The sequence below is a fragment of the Aythya ferina genome (assembly GCF_964211825.1).
Source record: "Aythya ferina genome assembly, chromosome: 3".
NCBI lineage: Eukaryota > Metazoa > Chordata > Aves > Anseriformes > Anatidae > Aythya > Aythya ferina.
In genome coordinates, this window is record NC_140298.1 from 69,707,043 (window position 1) to 69,727,510 (window position 20,468).

Here is a 20,468-nt window from a genome sequence, read left to right on the forward strand (position 1 = left end):
CTCCTTAGAAAATATTCTGTCAGATGCATCTGGAATACTTAAATTTGAACAATCTGAACAAATGAGTGTCTGGTCTACTGTTAAGAAATAGTTAAAGAGCTAACAGCTGACAGGGAACATTGTTAAGTGTGTACGCATACCTGGACTGAGCTTAGAATGAGAATCTAAGAATTCTTCAAGTTTTTCTCTTCTGTGAGGAAATAAATGACAGAAGAGAAAATCAGTGACAGTTTGAAGTCCTTTTAGAAAGAAAAAACAATTTAGCAACACTGTTATCACAGACTGTAACACATTTACAAAGAGCATGAAATATAAGGTTTTTAATAATATTTGGGTAATTAATTACCCAGATTACCATCTCTTCAGTATTTCATGATTATCAAAGAACACTTTCAATTTCCATTCTTAAATAAGTTACTGTGTAAATAAAGTATGCTCAGAGTTCTTGTATGTGGACAGTACTTACATTTAATTACAGTTGACCTGGATATGCTTATTGGTGCAAAATACATTGAAATTGTTTACATGAAATCAGCTCAGCTAGCACTAACTCTGGAATCTAAATGCTCACAATAGCACTGACAGTAGCTCAGCTATTTATTTGAACATGCTACTTAAAACGTACTCTGAAACGCAGTAGAAAAGAAATTCAAAGAAACTCTAAAAAAAAAAAAAAAGGGAAGCACAGAAGATCAAAATTCCATAGCAGGTTGGATCAATAAAATATTAAACTGCAGTTCTTAAATGTAAGTACTACACCAAGTAGTAGTCTGGTTGGTCTTAAATGGTGTTAAAGCCCTTTTTTCTAAAGGAGACAGTAATAAACATTTTGCCTATTCAATCCAATCAAGATTTAGGCATCGTGCTATAAAAGCAAACATATCGGACACTTCTTCTATAACTTTAGCAGTGGGCTTTCCTGCTCCATGCCCAGCTTTGGTGTCAACGTGGATGAGAAGTGGATTGGTTTGTTTACGGCTTCGGCCCACAACGTATTGCAGAGTAGCAATGAACTTCAGCGAATGTAGAGGGACCACACGATCATCGTGGTCTGCTGTGAGGAGCAGCGTGGAGGGATACTGGATGCCATCTTCTTCTGGTAGTTTGACATTGTGAAGTGGAGAATACCTGAAAAAAGCACACAAAATATTCAGGTATTTTTTCCTCAAGACCCAACAAGAAGGTCCTCTCCTACTGAAATTGTCACAGCGCTCATAATACTACAGTTCTCAGTTGCAAAGGTCAGAATTACACCCCTGGCAAATGATATGTCATAGATCTCTGGCTCGCAAATGTAAAGCAAGTACATTTCTTTAAATTCAATGAGGCATATGCATACACCGTACAGAAATATCAAAACATCACAAATGGGCAACAGGGAAACTTGAGCAAAAGCTGTAAAGTTCATTGCAGGATCCATCCTACTGGGAAACAAGAAAATCAAGACTTTTCCCCAGCACACGTGTAGTCCAGGTCTGTATGTGAATAGCTTTTTTCCATGCAAATTTGGAGACAGTTTCTGATAGTAAGCCACAAGTGCTGTAGGCTTATTAAATTTGCTTCCTCTAATATTTACACCACTTTTGAACATGCATTAGGGAATACTATGCAGGAAACTGAAAGGAAACTGTAGGTTTTCCTGCTTTCTATGGAAGACTGATTCCTATTTTTTGATCAAGGAATAATCCGACTTACAAAAACTTGTTTTCATTGCAGGAGAATTTACTTTTTTTTTAAAAAAAAAAAAAAACACAAAAAAACTACTGCAGCATAACATTAAAAATATATCTGCATATATCAACACAAGATACTCTCAGATGTTAGAAATGAAATGTAATAGTAAGTCACAAAGTATTCCACCTAACCATTTCACACTTCATTTAGACAAATCTACAGCTAGAAATAGCGTTACATTTCTTAAATCAAGAGTAGGGTAGTAGTTTTCTTTTTTTCCCCTATTTCATCACAGGAAATACAAAGATAATTTTGCTTTACTTTTGAATCAATTTCACATGTGGATAAGTATTCGTACAGTAAACCCAAATTATTTTTAAGAACACATGACAACACTTGAACATCTAACCCAACAGATTCCTAGCTTTATTTTTTAAGTGGAAACAAAGAAATCAGAGAATTTGGAGATTATTTGTTTTGAAAAGAAAAAAAAAAAAAAGCTAAATAATGGTCAGCACATAGCAGTCTATTTGCCTTAAATGCTTTGACAGTTGAATGCGAAACAAAGCAGCTGAAGTTTTCCCATCAAGAAATAAGTATTTAATGTATTGTCATGGAAGATGTTTTTAAAATTATGCATTTAAATTTTGTGAGTTAAGTATAATGAATACAAGTAGGTACAGAATGACCTGCTTTCTACGTATGTGTTCCTCCTAATCACAGAATGAATTTAAAAACTTTGCTTCCACTTTACCTCTTCAGAGTATCTGAATTCACACATATTCAGGTGAATTTTATTCTTCAAAATAATGAAGAGTATCTGGATCATTTTAAATCTTGTTTTGAAAGCTACTAATAAGATGAATTATGAGACTTGTTAATTGCTTTGTGCACTATATTTACAAAAAAAGTGTTTGCCACTGAAGCCTTAAATGGAACAGCAGGAGGCCTTGAAACAAACTAATTACAATGGGCCCAACAGACTCTAGCATTTGGATATGCCTTTTTTTTTTTTTTTCTAAACTAAAAAATGTATCTAAACACTATTGCATTTCAGACAAGCCAAATTGTTTAGTATGTCTGAGGCACTCTCCAGTAATGTCAATCTTCCTTACTAAAGGTATACAAATACAATAACAGGAGATGAGGTGCCAGAAAAATATTTTAAAATGATGGCACTCTCGGTCATTATTTGCCATATAAATACGTAAACCATTTCTGTTCGCACACAGTGTCTCTTTGATTTTTTTTTCTTCTAAATAATCTTTCCAGACCTTCTCAGCAAGAGGCTGAGAACTGAATTAATATCCTGTTGTGGTCTACTGCCATTCAATTCCTACAAATAAACCCTATCCACACAGTATAATATAATTCATAATGGTGATAGTCTATCCCCCATCATAAAAATACAATTTATGTAGTGGTTCACTTGAGTAAATTCTGTTGTTACAGCCTACAGTAGTTATTATTCAGAAAGAGTATCTTATAAATCATTAAAGCTGATAGTAGAATATGGTCTTTGAAACTATGGCCAGTTGAATCAACAGGGTTTTGAAGACAGTTGTTCAAGCAAAGCTGACTTGTAAGGCAATTCTGAACTCCCTAAAACCAGTGTGGGAAAGGAGGAAATAATTCTGTGCAAGGATGAAATAATTCTTCAAATAGCTATTGATCAACCTGAAACTGTTGATGAGAGTCTGCATTTTCAAAAGCACAGAAATATTTAAAAGACACTTACTTGCACAGCCATTCAAACTGCTCTTTGCAGTCAGAGCAACCATAGTCAGTAGTCCAAGCGTGGCCAATGGTGTACTTGTGGAACTTGAGCATATCCATCACTCCCACTTGGGCAATAACACAACCAAAGAGGTCGGGGCGCTGATTAGCACAGGCAGCTTTGACAGGAAAACAACTCTGTTAGTATTCTTATCTTAAAGAATTAGACTGAGCAGTGAAAGGTCCACTGCCAACAAGTTCACATCAGAATAACTTCTGCAGAGCTGTCTTTTATAAATGTGCAGTTTCTTTTCAAAAGAAAATATAAAACATAGAACTGTTAAGTCAAAACAAGAAAAGAAATATAGGTTCCCATACAGTATCTGAAGCCAAAGAACTTGAATACAATATAAAATCAATTACATAGAGAAGCCTGCCAGTGTCTATGCAATCAAATAGTCTTTTAAGCAAAACAGAAAGCAAATATACAAATGGGTAAATACCTCCCAAAGATGGCATTTTCAAAAGCTACTTCCCTCCTCCAAACATACTGTTCTTAGAAAATTGCCTTCCAAAGACAACACGTACTTTTTAAATAAGTGAGCTTTCAGATTACTGAAATTGAAGTTTAGTAAACCATTCACTTTCTAAACTTCTAATAATAGTGTCAATAAAGAAAAGGACATTAAAGAGAAAAAACTCCATTTACTGATGAAAGTTTTCCTCTGTAATTACTATGTAAATCCATGTGAAAAGAGTTCTAATAAAAGCAAACTATTAAAAAGCAGAGGAACAACCTCATTTTAATAAAGCAAATTAGTTTTTTTTTTTTTTTTTTTTTTAATTATTTCCATCTTCCTGCTACTGGAATGGTAATTTCTTTAAGAATAATGCTTGCCTCATATTATAAAAATAACCAGAGTACTTTTCCATCTAGCTTAGCATTCAATTTACAAGAGTGGCAACTGGCAGATGCTGTAGGAAAAGCTGTAAGAAATAAAGCAAATACTGAGAGATTTCCCTGTACATTACCAGCTTTTGCAATTAGTTGGTTAGATTTACCCTCAGTTAAGAGATTATCTGCAAGCATCAAAACAAATATTCTCCATAAATACAACTTTTTCCTTTCTGAATGTTTATTTATCTAGTGTTGTGATAACCTGTAGCAATGAGTTCTTCAATCCAACTTCTGCTGCTTGATTTAAATCTATTGCCTGAGGATTTTACATATTCCCCTACTTATTTGTAGCATAAGAAATAATATCACTGAGATTTTCACCAAACTACAATGGATCTCAGAATACCTTTCTTAATTCAGAGCTAATCACCGTGCATCCACATCTAGGCACAGTCATTCCCAAATTCTTTATCTTCTCATTTTTGTCCATTGTGAAAATGGATCGACTCCCATTCTTTGCTTTCTGCTAAGCAGGCTATTGCCTGCTTATATCATGACCTTCCTTCCAGCTCAACAAGAACCTTCTTGCATAGCCTTGTGCAAGGGACCTTGTCAAAAGCTTTTGAAAATCCAATGACTAGAACACTGTTATAAGCACCACGTGCTCCCTGACTCCTTCAAGTAGCTTTAAGATTTGCAAGCTGCAACTTCAGCCTCAAAAATTCTTCCCTAGGCATGTCAACTATTATTTATTGCTTTTAATTAGCTTGCCTGTTACAGAAGTCAGATTTACCGATCTGCAGTTTGTAGACTGCCACTTTAAAAACTGGCATTACACTCATCCCCTTCTGTTCCTCAGATATTCAGACTTAGTAGTCTGCAATTTCACACTGGAGTTCACTTCAGATCTTGTGTGCGCACCATCTGGTCCTGGCAAGACGCTGCTTTTCAGTTGATTGATTTATTCCAAAACCTCTTCTGCTGATGCTTCAGCTTGAGTCAGCTCCTCAGAGTATTCCCCACAAAGACAGACTCTGGTGCAGGGAACTCCCCGTGCTCCCCAGGAGGGAACATCAACATAAATGGAGCATTTAGTTGTGCTGCTCTGCCATTATCTTTCTTTAGTGCTCCTTTTATAGATCATGACCCCGCAGATTCTCTGGCCAGCCTCTTGCTTTGATCTGCACAGAAAGTTTTTATTGCCAATCTTTTTGTTGTTAGCAATTTGCTCATCAATCTCCTGTGCTCCATCAGTCCCTGTCAGTTCACCTCTATCCAATTTTCTTAATTTCCATATGATTTCTGCTTTATGGAAGATGTTATTCTACTTCTGGTCATCTCTGACATAACCACATGACTCTTCCTGGGTCCTTTCTGAGCCTTTTCCATAAGGCACATATAGTGTCTTAAATAATTGCTGCCTAAGAGGTCTTCATCCTTTTATCTCAATCTACTGATCAAATCCCTCCTTTTAATGTTATTTCCTTTCTTGAACAGAAATGCTGTTATAATAGGGAAAAAAAAAAGCTGAAACACCTATCATAAGAATGAATTTTAGTACCCTTCATTGCAGAGTCTCTTGAAGCACCATGTGTTGCTTGGGACTGGATCAAAACTCCTGCTCCTAGCTCTCTGAATTGTTACTTCAGTAAGAAAACACTTTCGGAGACTCATCGGTTCCCACTGCACCCCTTTAATTAGCCATAATTACATGCATTGATGAACTGTTACCTCGAACCAGAATTTATTCATGAGTTTTACCCCGCTACACATTGAGCTTTAAAATTTGGTACTAAAATAAGATTTCAGAACCTCAGAACTGTTTGTCCAAGCAAACACGAGAGGTCGAACACTGCATTTGCATGAAGGAGGTTTGCAGCTCACAGCTGTGCTGTTCTGCTAAGCTTTGGGATGCCACTCTGCAGGACAAGGAAGTTTTGTTTTGCAGCTGAATGAGGCTGCACTCCTCAGAGGCATCTCTTGTTAGTTAAGCCTAAAAAGGAAACAGTATTTTGGAAGAATGACAGTACTCTTCCTTGTCATTTTTTTCCTCAATAAATGAAAATTAAGAAAATCTAGCACTGTGTTCTTGCACCTAAAATATCTGTTATGTTCTCTAGTGTTGCAGGAACAGCTACTGCAAAATTTAGGTTTGCTTTGATGAAAAAACACTTCCGAGTATTTTCTAAATTCATCTAATTTTACCCAGTCAAGAAAAATCCCCATCTAGCTCTGTAATAGCAAGAAAACTCAGCTAGATTGTAATCTGCCTGCAATTGCAACTGAAGGTTTCTAACGCTAGACTTTTCACAGCAGAGAGGTTTAGAGTCACAGCACCTGTCTCACACTGGCATGCTGTGCACTCTGCAGATGTCACTTGCTTCCCCTAACCAAAACAAGGAGCCCAGCTGACTTGTTCAGGCAAAAACACAGATTTTTTGATGACTAAAGCTGGGTAGGATGAATCCCATCCTGAGTGAAACTAAAGTCCAAGTAAGCTTCTGAAAATAAATGTTTTAAACAACGTGTTGCATAGCATAACTGAATTTTCAGATATTTGTGCTCACAAATATCTGTTAGAGAGGATACTAGTTTACTCAAAAACAAACAAAAAATCAACAGAGCCAGTATTGAGCAGCAGCAGATAAATAGGAAGGAGTATAAAAAGCAGAGCATGCAAAGGGTGGTCCTAATAAATCTGCTCATTTCCTACAAACCAGATGTTTATGAACTTGAAATATGCTTTTTTTCCTTCTTATGAGTAGCTTATCTTTGTCATACTGTCACATGTATTTCATGTTGTTTAAAGAAATCCAAACAAACCTCAACATTATTCCTTCGCACTTCCTTCTCCTTTCAAGACTGAATAAAAACATTTCTTTTTCTTCTGCCACTTTTAGACACTGGGATATATTCAGAAATAAATTCTGTAGCTCTTCAAATACTAGTTAGACTATGAGATTTTTGTGAAAGCTTTTCTGAGAAGGCTATTAATTTCCTTGAATTTAAGAACACGGTAGTAAATTATATGTGAACAAGATGCCTTTGTAACAATGGTATTACGTTTACATAGTTTGTCAAAAGATCTTGTCTTTTTCAAGTAACCATACTTGTATTTTGCATTTCATTTTGCATGGTTTTATTTGTGGTCCTGTTTTAACTCTACACAATTAAAGTGCAGTCAACGTTTTTCTGTACAGAGACCATAAATGCAGAACTGTCATGTTTTCATTTTCCCTCTAAGAATTGGAATGCATGACCACAGAAGACTGAATGAGAAATTGATGAAGGACTGCAGAACATGGGATTCTGGTTTATGCAACGTACAAAGTTTCCTGATCCTACGTAACAGATTTTCTGTTTGTTCTGTTATTGATTCATACTAATTAGCCTTAAGAAATAAATTAAAATAACTAAGCTTTTTTTTTAAAGCATTCTTACTCTCTGATTTTACCATAGGGTTAGCTCTAGCACAGAAGTAATCATAAGCTTGGCTTTTTAACAGTCAGCATTTGTTAGAGACTGCAGAATCCTAATGTTCTTTGGGAATGTCAAATGAAGTGGAACTGAAGTGGAATTTAATGCTTGGTATATGTCATTGCGCTGACATTCTGGCAATCCTTGAAGAAGAGGATCTGATACGTTTTAGTCTGATTACTTTGATAAAGCCCAGGAAAGTACCAAACCCAGGAAATATACAAGCAGTCCTTACCAACTAATAGGCCTCCATTTGAGCCTCCATTAATAGTCAACTTCTTTGGAGATGTGTAGCCTTCTTTGATGAGGTATTTGGCAGCACACTGAAAGTCATCAAAGCAATTTTGTTTGTTGGCCAAGATACCACCTAGCACACAAATAAAACAAATCAGTTGAATCCAATTCCATAAAATCCATTTAATACCATCTATTCAGAAAACATGTGTGCAAAAATACCTGGGAACAGTTCCAGTTTCATGAACATTTTAATAATTGATACAGGTCAGAAAGACAGCAAAAACGAAAGATTCTATCAACACAGAGTATAAAATGGTTCTGTCAATAACTCTAATGCTTTCAGAAACTCTGAATAATACATACCTATACTGTGGAGTGAGTGCCAGGTAACGTTTCAAACCAGAAAAATTAAAGCTAAAAGCTTTGTGTTGCAAAATATAAACAAAATGACCACATACAATCCACCTGAGGTTTGATTTAATGGGACTTTAACAGCATTAAACACAGTGGCAGTTTCTTAAGGGAATAAAACTTCCAATTTGCTCCTATATAATATAAGGACTTCTAATTTCCTGGGCATAGAATATGTGGCTGGCAATTTACCTTTTTTTTCTATTATGCTTTCAAATCAGATGATATATGGCTGTGGTCAAATAAGGACTTCACTCTAAAGTAAGTGGAACGAGCTATCATCTGGAGGTGTCTCTATCTCCATAGTCCATCCAATGATCCCACACACTCGGCTTACCCTGGATGCTTCATTTCTCTGTTGCAAAAAGTCAGGTAAGAAAACTCTAGCCTTTAGTCATAGAGATCTCCTTGTAGGATTGGAACCAGCAATTTATTTTCTTAAAACAAACATCATTCTCACATTAACATGACTGTTGAAGAGAGACATGTTGGGACAATGAAAAATTCTTCAAAAGTGTGGCAACGCGAGAGAAATAAATCTTACTACTCTGCTTGAAGTTCTGATCTGGTGTAAGGTCAGAAGCCTGTCTATACAGTTAAACAGTCTTCTGTAATTGCTTTTAGAGTTAACAAAGAACAGATGCATATCTAATTTCGCAACTGCAATAAAAGACTTGAGTCAAAATTAAGCAGGAAATAGGTGGACTAAAAAAAGCATTATCATATTAAGATAAATTTTATTAAAACCTATTACAAATCAATTGGCAAATTAAAATTAATGAAGGATACTTCACCTTTAGCAATAATATCCTGCATCTGCAAGCTTATATAGCTTCTATTTATAAAACCATTACATCTTTAACTCAATTGTGAGGAAATGACCCAGACAAAAAGATACCACAGATGAAACGAAAAGTGACAGATGTAATGATCTGGGAATACCATTTTGTTTGATACAAAGTTATTATGGATTACTCCCAGTGCAAACTGTTGCATCATAAATATCACTGTTTTGGTCCATTTGCCTGACAACATCTCCAGCAACTTATCCATCAAATTCTTGGGATATTAATAAGGCATCATCGCTGAATAATGACTGCGTATGTTATGCAGCTGAGTGGGACTTCCTTCAGCTTCTTCCTCTAGTGAAGGGATGCAGAAAATTGTCAACAATCAGACAAGTTGACAAAGGCAATAAAAAGATTTAAAACTGTACTGCAAAAACATTGAGTAATACATCAAAGGTACTAAGAAAAAGGGAAAGAGATTGACAGTTCTGTAGCGAGTGACCTGGCTTCCCTGCAGCACTGAAGGCAGCTTAAAAAATGCCTGTCTACAAGAAGCTGGACCTCCTAAGAGTACAGAGTGTGTGATATGCCACTGCACTTGTGGAGCTGACTGAAGTTTGTATGAAAACAATCTCATTCTCTAAATAAAAAATGAAACCTGGCCTATTCATAAATTGTGCAAAACCAATCTGGTGATGTCTGTTTTCTAACATGCAAAGCTGGAATAGATGCATTTTGAACTCCAAAGTTCACACCTTCTGTAGGGTTCTGCAAATGGCTAGCTTCTTTCTGTGATACCAAGAAAGACAAAGTAGCCAGCTGGTGCTGCCTTGGGGATCTAGAACATGTCATGTGCATCTACACATAATATAAGAGGTAGGTGAAAGTGAGGCAGATCTCTTGCAAAACAGACAGACATTTTTGGAAGATAGTTTAAGATAAATAGCTGGATTTCCAAATGCTATAAGTTTAGGAAATTAATCTTACTTTAAAAAAATTAAGATTTTTTTCAGAAAATATTGTTTTTGTACAAAAATATTGTAATGTAGGTTGCAAAAATTCACTGAAAATACACTGGAAATACTGTACAGATATATATATATATATATATAAGAAAAAGTTTCTTTTATATATATATATATAAGAAAAAAAAAATACTTTTTGATGGAATAATTACAAGCCAAAAGGAGATATGAGTATGGAAGAGGGAAAGAAAGAATGCTGTCATCTTCACAGCTAAGCCTGCAGTTTTGTTTCCAGGCTTGGACTGATTTACCTTTGTGCCAGGTCTCTCCATATTCACCACCGCCCCTGATGTTTGCCACTGCTAGAACACCTCCTAGGTGTCGCACAAAAATAAGTCTTGACACACTGAAAAAGCAAACAAAGGATTATTTTCAGGCTTCCAACTGCTTACGTTCCTAACACTTTTACAAAAATACTTTTAGGAAAGGATCTCTCCCAAGATCAATGATGAAATCATGAGCAAAGTCCTGCCCTGGCAGCAAATCTGAGTAGGCAGGCTTTCTTCAATGGTTTTATATGGAAATGAAACACTCGGCAGCCTCTCAAAAGGAACCCGCACCGTTCCTTTATTTCTGCACTCTGGAGGAGAGCAGCCAGTGGTTCTGCTTCGAAGACAACCCTCCAAGACATGTCACCATTTTTTGATCATCTTTGAAGCCTTCAGTGTGGGGACAAAAACTGTCCAGTACCACCGGACCCCTGTGGCTTTCTACCTGTTCCTCCACGGTGGGCCCTTTGCTTTTTCAGGGTTTAGCCCAAATGAAGAAAGCAAACAATTAAGAGTTATGATCAGCATGTGAACTTTGCTTAAGGGCTGGTATTTTCAGCTTCTGCTTAACACTTTTTCTTTCACCTTTTTAAAATTGTGTTTGCAAATAAAAGTTCTGCTTCTGCCCTTGTTTTGTACCAGGTTCTGCAGTCGAGTTCTGGTTAATCCCCTTCCCTCATTATTTTCTACTTGCATTGTTAAATACATAACAAATAGTAAAAACTGAAATTACAAGTTCTGCCTTCCCTAATATCTTTCAAACCTGTTTATTTTTTAAAACAAATATTTATTTTTTTATTTTTTTTTTTTAATGTTAAATTGCAAAAGTACCAAAGTTACTACTATATTTTTACAAGGGATTGAAGTAATTTAGATTATGTTCAACAATTAAGAAGAAAAATAGATCTCTGATCTGTTGAAGCAGTAGCTTAACATAGCAAAAGCTCCAGATGGCAAACCATGCATATGCCAAGGGGAACAGTAATATATTCAAACTTAATCCCAACAAATCATTTTTTTTTTTTCTAGTAGGTTAAAATTTATTATCTTCTTGAAATTTTTGCTCATGCAAGAAACCATTCCTGCAAAAATTAATCCTATTCAACAAGAGCAAGGGTTGGGCCTTCTTATTTTTAAGTCCCCCTAATGCTCATCAGAAATGTCCGGAAAGACAGTAGTCTTACAGCATCTCACACATGGATGTAGTATCAAAATAAGTAAATATTTCAAAGCAATTATCTATGTACTGGCATTGGTCTTGACAGTATATACTAAGGATTAAGAAAAAAAGAAAAGCAAAAGGATGACTGGTAAGAGATTTTTGTATTTCCATAACCCAAAGGAAAAATTTTCATCCTGGGCAGGTTATCTGTGGCCATCAGATGGCTCAGGAGGCATGAATTCTCTCTGCTTCTGTAAAGACCAATTCTTAAATCCATCACTGTGAATCATATTTTTCCTTACATCACTGGGACATGCTGATCAGATGTAAGATTTATATTCTTTAAGCATATTGTGCATAGGTCAGAGAGAATTATTCTGTCAAACTCCAGCATGCCTGATTTTTACAAGTTGATACATTGCTAATGTGGACGTGGAGTAGCCTGACGACAGTAGCCTAATCCATGAGATGATGGCTTCTTAATTTTTGGTATGTTAAACCTTCCAGAATATTCTGCACTGTTTTTCCTTGTTTCTGTCCCAAACAAAATTAATAGAAATTTTGGTCCAACTTACTTATCTTCTAGTAACTGAAATAATAGTAATTGAAGGTAAGCTATGAATTTACTACCCAAATATATTGCCTGAGAATATTTGAAAAACAAAACATGCCAGAACAGAGTCCATCCTTTCCCGTCTTCTGAAAGAAACCGTGCCTATCTGAGGAATCAGCACATTTATCCAACAAAGAGTCTGAGCAACGCAAAACTAAATTCTTGAGTGCATCCCATCCACAGAGACTCCTCTAGCAGAGATGCTAACTTGAAGGTAGTTTGCAGAGGGGCCTCAGTGACTTGTGATCTCATAAGATACTTAATTTCAGAAGAGCTCCTAATGAAGCCAGTCAGTCTTATTATAGGAACGTAGTCCCCATTTCCCTGAGCAAATGCTCCTTCTATCACACAGATCCTCAGTGGGATGAGTTCCAGGGTTTGGGAACAATTGTTATATTGCCGAAGTAAGGCTTAGTACATCTGTGTTCAATCTCAGCAATACTACTGAGATTTAGGCACTTCTGATATTACTGCCATACCCCCCAATATACATATCTGCTAACATCATTGCAAATAACAATTAATACCCCCTTGGGGATAGTTAGTGGTAAAGTGAGTTGGGAGTCTTAACTTGACCAATACTTTGAGGTGGGTGTGCCTAGAGTTTATAATAAGCTTTCTCAAAGCAGCTTTTAAATTCAAGGAATCAGGTTTTATTAGTATATAATCTGGACTCATTAACTTTTAAGAAAGTGAAAATCCAAAACAATCAGCACAAAATAATTTTGAACCTAACCCTGCTATTGCCTCCTAGGTTATTCCAGGTAGGTTCTTGCTTCCAGATACAATTTCAAGTGAACTTGCTGCTTGAGTCGCAGCAAACTGCCCAGTAGCCCTGGATGTCCAGAAAATGCCTCGTTACATGGCTCCCTGTCCTTCCTAACAGCCTCTATAGCCTTCTGCTCATCAGCCCTGTTTGTCTTCTCCTGGAAGCAGGGTAAAGAAAAAGTGAAGGAAAGATTGACAAGGTCAGTGGAGGGAGGAGAGGGTAGTTCTTTCTCTGGAGAGTTCTTTCCTATGCCTATTACTCTTTTTTAAAAAGCCTAAGAAAAAAAATACTTTTTGCAGTACAGAACAACATGAGGAGCTGTGCTTCAAGGAGCAAGAATGCTTTCCCAGAATTAATGATGTGCTGTTGGGTATTGCAGCTGATTGCTGCAGATTTCTTCTTTGGAGGAATGCAGGCTGATGCATTGGTGGTAGGGAAAATATCCTGTGTCACTTGACTTTGTTGCTTTCTTGGCTTTTGTGAAGCTGGAGGGAGTGGTAACAGAGGAGTTATCTTGCACTCTGCACTGGTCTATGCTGTGTTGCTTGACCTTTTTGTGGGCTTCCGGACTTTCCCTGCACTCTTTCCTTAAAGGCTTGCTCAAATCTGGCCCTGTAGCAGTGAAATAAACTGCACCTACAGAGGTACACAGAACAACACAGCGAAACATGTTGATTCCTGCAGTGTAATTAGCAGAACCTGTGGCATTATTGGTGGGCTTGCAACACCATTTCCACAGCAGCTCTGCGAAGCCACAGGTGCCGACTCCATCAGTTTTAAATTGCGCTTGCCGTGCAAGCTGTATAATTAATGACAGTGCTCTAGTGTGCACCGTATTAGAAATGCTACCAAATACAGCTCTTCAGTCCAGAGGAACATAAAAGATGCATGCTTGTATTCAAAAATAAAACACTGCGTAACTGACTTAATGACTTTAGCCTCGTAGTTATTTCTGGATCCTCTAACTTGTTGATTTGTTTCTCTTACTTTCAGGGGAAAAAAATGTGTGTGTGTGTGTGCGCGTTAGAGAATAAGTGAAAAGCAGTATCTGCTTCTGAATAGAGCAAAAATGAGTTTTCCAAGCTCAAGAGCTGGCTGATGTTAATGGGTGTGTTTTGTAAAAAGTTACAAGAGCCTTAAGTTCAAATAAAAATCAGGAATATTTACCCCGAAACAGTGTTTTATTGTTGGTGGTGTCTGACAAGCAAGATGTTATTCAGTTGCATTTCCATAACTATCTCGGCTCAGCATCAGATGAACTCTGTGGCAGGCCTTGGCCTTGACCATATTGTGGCTTTTTTTCTAGCACTTGTGCCTGAGTTCATCTACAAAAAAGACTGTGGGGCTGTGGTGGGAACAGCTCTTCAGACTAGGAACTACTCCTGAATAGTGCAGTATATAGAAACATGGACATAGTCACGTTACTTGAATCCCCCAAGTAAATGGGAAGCTAGAAAGAAGTCTGACCTTTCCAGCATAGGTTCTTTTATTACAATTTCTTTTCCTGATCTTGTCTGCTTAGTTTTGGAACATGCTTCCTCATCAAGTATGCAATTCTGAGTTTATTAAAGGTAAAGATGCATTCCAAGGCTTTGGCTTCTCTTATTTTTCTTTTAGAAATGTTGAGAAGGGATGTGGTGCTGTTACAGGGAAGAGAATGAGGAGGGAGGTGCAGCACATCTGTGTTTCCTTTACACTGTTAGTGGAATAATGGATGTTGATCTGGAGATGACTGATAGTTCACTGTGCGTTTACTTTTAAGGAACTGTTACAGGTTCATATTCTTATTTAATCAACTTTATAATGAGAGAATAGTTTCATGGGGCTCAGGAGGATCTAGATCACTGCTCCTTCCTCTCCCTTCCTCCTCTTTTCTGTCTGCTACACCCTCCTGCTGCCTGCTCATGTTTGCTGGACTCCTGTCAGTCAATTCAGGCTGGGAGAGGAATGGTTGGAGAGCTGCCAGGCAGAGAAGGACCTGGGAGTGATGGTGGATAGTCGGCTGAATATGAGCCAGCAGTGTGCTCAGGTGGCCAAGAAGGCCAACGGCATCCTGGCTTGTATCAGAAACAGTGTGACCAGCAGGGCTAGGGAGGTGATCGTCCCCCTGTACTCAGCTCTGGTGAGGCCGCACCTCGAGTACTGTGTTCAGTTTTGGGCCCCTCGCTACAAGAAGGACATGGAGGTGCTTGAGCGGGTGCAGAGAAGGGCGACGAAGCTGGTGAGGGGCCTGGAGAACAAGTCCTACGAGGAGCGGCTGAGGGAGCTGGGCTTGTTCAGCCTGGAGAAAAGGAGGCTCAGGGGTGACCTTATCACTCTCTATAGGTACCTCAAGGGAGGCTGTAGCGAGGTGGGGGTTGGCCTGTTCTCCCACGTGCCTGGTGACAGGACGAGGGGGAATGGGCTTAAGTTGAGCCAGGGGAGTTTTAGGTTAGATGTTAGGAAGAACTTCTTTACTGAAAGGGTTGTTAGACATTGGAACAGGCTGCCCAGGGAAGTGGTGGAGTCACCATCCCTGGAAGTCTTCAAAAGACGTTTAGATGTAGAGCTTAGGGATATGGTTTAGTGGGGACTGCTAGCGTTAGGTCAGAGGTTGGACTCGATGATCTTGAGGTCTCTTCCAACCTAGAAATTCTGTAATTCTTAACTTGCCATTTGGCAGAAAACAACCCATTCTTTTTGCTAGGAGTGTTTTCTGCCATCCTTGTGAGGGAAACGAGCAAAGGTTCCAGCAAGCATCAGGGCTAACGGGAGACAGAGAAAGGTAGTTTGAGATACTTCCTCCTGCTTTTGCCAGCAACCGGCTCATGTCTGCTCTGCAGTATGTGAAATTGTAACCCAGATCAATAAATACATTATATTTACTTTAGAAAAGAAAACATGGTAGGTTTTATCACAGTTTTCAGCATCTACAATAAACTGTAATAAATCAATGCTCCAGTCTAATCTAAAAAGGAATTTAAAACCTATTCTGGTTATATAATTATGTCTCACAAGAACTACAGGAAATTAAAAATGTAGTTTTACAAGGCATATAAAAAACTTTCAAACAATCACAGACTACAGGATGTGAGGTCCATTCTTAGACAAGGTATTTGCTATAGAGGACCAGAATTTGTAAATGCTGTTCAGAAATACAGTCACAGTGACCTGGAAGAGCAAGCAGTACAAAGGATTTCTTGAAATGTGCAGACTCTAAAGCAAGACTGGTAGCACACAAATTTAATAGGGCAGTTTAATAATACATTACTTTTGTGTTAGTGAGATGCTCTTCTGCTGTCTGAAAAACTGCTCTCCATTCAGTCCTTTGCATTTCTGTTTGCCTCTTACCTTGGAACACTTGTTATGTATTAAAGCCCTAAGACAATCAGTGCCACTTACTAAATCTATTCAAATTCTCTTACTGAGGAAACAAGAATTTTCTTTAAAGAGATGATCTATTCAATAAAGCTTATGGCTTTTGAGGGCTACAAATCCTGTTTTGCAAACGGCATTTTTGGTTTACAATGCATTGCTTTGCACATGCAGAGCCTGTATCATACAAGCCTCAAGAAAGAACCATCTTCTCTCTTTCCTGATTACAAAGGAACACAGTATGATTTTGCTTCTGACAACTTCATTGAAAGTATAATAGGAAAATACAACTATTTTCATGATTTACATTAAATACATTTTCTTTAATATTTAGTCGTGATTGTATAAATTGATAAAAAGGAAAAATCCTATGTTATTAGTTCAGCAGGAGCTCCATTCTTGTGACAATTAAACAAAAAACTTGTTTAATTCATTATGTCCATATGCTTTTCCGTTACTGACAAAGCAGCAAGAGGTTAAGCTATAATCGAAAGAGTAGGGTGCCCACTGTAAACCTCTGAAAAGCATGGCACTTCTCTAGTCTGACACAAATTTCTTCTGTGACCCTGAGCAATTCCCTTAAATTCAGAACCAGCAAAGCAGATAAACGCTGCCTGTACAGTCCTTGTGGCCCCATCTTACTTCTCAAGGACCTGAAATCCTTAACTCTATCAGATCTGTAATCCATCCACAGACCTGTCTGACAGTCGTTAACATCAGATACTTTAGAAGAAGGCATAAATTATCCTGCTTACCTGTAGCTTGGTGTAATTGATATGTTGAAGCCTCCGTATCCGTACAAGAAGGCAGGATGAGAACCATCCAATTTAATTCCTTTCTTGTGAATAATAAACATTGGGATCTTAGTACCATCTTTACTAGGGTAGAAAACCTAAAACAAGAGAAGAAGAAATGTGAAATGCTGTTATTGTTCTAACTCTATGTAACTACTGTAAATGAGAAGTAGAGGTTATCCCTTCCATGCTGCACATTGGGTAAAACTTCCTCAGCAATCTGCACCAATTGCTACAGCCTTTTCCTTATACTCAGCCTGGTCAGGTCAAATAATGGCCATCACCAGCTTGGTTGTTTAATAGCTCTAAAAAACATCAAAATGAGACAATGCAAGGGGTACGGCTGTATCATTTTTACACATCCTATACCCTGACTGAGCTGGCAAGGAGAATGAACAGAATTAAAATAAGATTTTTAACCTAAAATTTTAATTTCTAAATTTTTTTCATTTTTAAAAATTCAAAATTTCTGACACTAGAGAATAGCGTACAGAGAAGAAACAGCTCATGGTAGGGCAGTGACTCAGTGAGGCCCAACTAAACATTACACTGCTTTGGATAACAAAGAGCTAGAGAATTATTTTATTGCAGTCGATGCAGTGGTCCTTGCTTGTAAAAATATAAATTTAATCACAAGCAGAAGGCAATCCAGCAAACATGGATCAAGCACTGGCCAGTCTTTCCAAGCTGTCTCAACAACCACTTTACCTCATCACGGTGGTAGCACAACCCATGGCAGATACTTCTGTAATATTTGGTGTATTTTCAGGCATTTCCCAGCAGCTAGAACCAGGAGTGCTAGCTCTGCAGAGCCCCCAAAACCACACAGCGAGGCAACACAGCTATCTGCTGGTTTTCAGGAAACCAACTCCCCAAATACCAAGCATCCACACACAGCATATGCTTTCACATATGCCTTTCTACTACTGTCACAGCACTGTAGTAAGATAAAAGCTCAATTCCACGTACAGAAATATCCACTGCAATTGCTTAGCATAATTCCCATGTCTTGTTGTTTTGATGCATGTATCTGCGTGCATGTTCTCATTTAGGATCCAGCACATCTCATTTTGACAATCAACAAAATGTGGGTGTGAATGGAGCTCACTGCTCATCCTCAAGTTCTGGTTGACTTCTTCTCATTGCTTTCATTTTGGTATCAGTATTTGCAGCTTCTAGTTTAAGAACTAGAAGTAACAGAGGATTACATTCTTTCTTCATTGCAAATTTACAACCTCTGTGCTTTTAAAGGAAATAGACCTATCGTATTTTATAAAGCATACATGATCAACGGGATCTATTTTTGTAACTAACAAACCCCAACAGTAATATGATAGTAATATGATCCTGTGCAACACGTTTATTCTGAGCACTGCCTGTAATGTGAAACACGGAAATCCACATGGCTTGGCCACAAAAAAAAAAAGCACATTTGACTTTAATTTGATCGTGGCTAAGGAAATGTGAGAAATTTCAAATGAAACTATTTCTATGTCTGAAGGCTTCACCAAATCATGTAGGATTGTTCTAGGTAAAATTCAGTATTTTAGTCCTCATTAGATGGAAACGTTTAGAACAAAAGGCTGAAGGCATTTTCACACAGATTTCCAGCTACTGCCACAAACATATCTTTCCTAAAGTGGTCACCAGAACTCACTACAGGAGAATTCAAGTATTTAGCTGGATGCTACAAACAAACTGAACACTATAACCAAATAAAACAGCTGACGGACAAGAGAACTGCTGAGGCAGAGATGAGGCATCCCGGAGAGACTCCTCTCTGAAATGCTATCCATCAGCTCCAGTCCTTGCTGGTAATTTACACAAAGTGAGCACCTGGCCCTCCTGTGTTTCCAGTAACGCTCACTGTTGCTGGCCAGTCATTGCCTGATGATTAAAGGATACCACTAATTTTCCTGTTTCTCTCTGACCAAGAGACTTTTTTTTTTCCTTTAAACAACTCTGAAAACTGACTTCAGTAGGGCTTTTATCATCAGCAGCTAAGGTTAAATAACATACCATTAAATGAAAACTCAACAAAAAAGATGCATGTCAAGGTGACATTTGCAATTGAAGAGTTTTCATTCCTATCTTTGCTAAAATAATGATTACCTCTCTCACCAAGATGAACAAATGGGAGGGGGAAAAAATCAATTCAGTGAGACACCGAGATATACGAAGCTATTTAAGCTTCTCCGAATAGACTATTTTCAACAACTGATTCAATCTCACCTTTAAATTAGGTGTTATCTCTGAAGCAAGTCCAATGGTTTATTCATGTAGCCAATAAAGGGACGTGCTGCTATCTCAAAGATTAAGGTAAACTGGAAAGGGCAAGCCCTGAAGAATTTCCCATGATGACATTTCATGCCTAATTTTAGAAGATGACAGCTTTTACAAGAGTAAATGCTTATAAAAGGGTACTAGTGTTTTCTGCTTTATCACAGTTAGAAGTGATCCACTTGTGCTAGCCACGTTATATTACTCATTGCTCACATATTTTCAAATAAAGATTCTCATTTCACTACAGTTATTAGCACATATAGAAAGCAAAGTGATGTACCTATCTGTCACATGGCAGAGGGGTCTCTGTGCCAGAAAGAATCACTCTCAATTCAGCAACTGGAACCAGAAGCATTAATTTAGAGCCCTTGTTCTTATTAGTATGATCCAGAGAGAAAGCAACGCTGCTTGCACAGCTACATCACTACAGAGTAAGTGAGGATTAAACTACAAACAAAAATCCTTGTCATTCTTCTTTAGTACATACATACATACATACATACATATATATATATATATAAATATTTAAATAAACAAGCTTTAGCATTTGAAAACAATGTATGCACAATTTCCATCTAACAAAGACACTGGAAGTTTAGCTCTGCAGAGTAAGGTCTACAAGTAAATGCAGTTAACAGCTGTGTGATACGATTTGTAACTTTACTTGCTAGTTAAAGTAAGATAAAAAATGTTCTGTACCTTTACTCCTGTGAAGGTCTTTGTCCTCCTAACTATTGCTTGTTTTAAAATGCAGATTTTGTTATATGATCTTTACTTAGAAAATAGAAAAACCACCACCTAGCATCACAGTCACAGACCTAAATTCAGAAAGATGCTAAGATTATCAATTTCTGCTTCTGTATTGACAAGTGTCCTCTCCTTCACATAGCAGTTTTGCTTCTGAAAAGGTAGCAGGGTTTGAAAGAGACAGTTTGAAAACAAAGTTTTTCCTTTTATTTGTCTATTAAGATAATATAGCTAGCTATTGAGACTTACAC

At 37.5% G+C, this 20,468-nt stretch overlaps 1 protein-coding gene across 1 annotated transcript in view; it reads right to left on the bottom strand.

The window, feature by feature from the left end:
- Positions 1-448: 448 nt before the first annotated feature.
- The window catches only part of PREP (prolyl endopeptidase), a 101,813-nt gene continuing 81,793 nt past the window's right edge, over positions 449-20,468 (bottom strand). Inside the window, exons 11-15 of the mRNA XM_084514212.1 lie at positions 17,149-17,285; positions 10,478-10,572; positions 8,001-8,132; positions 3,413-3,569; positions 449-1,128 (exon numbers count right to left, since the gene is read on the bottom strand). Coding sequence (XP_084370338.1) covers positions 834-1,128; positions 3,413-3,569; positions 8,001-8,132; positions 10,478-10,572; positions 17,149-17,285 — 816 coding nt within the window. The 3' untranslated portion in view covers positions 449-833. The remainder of the gene's footprint in view (positions 1,129-3,412; positions 3,570-8,000; positions 8,133-10,477; positions 10,573-17,148; positions 17,286-20,468) is intronic.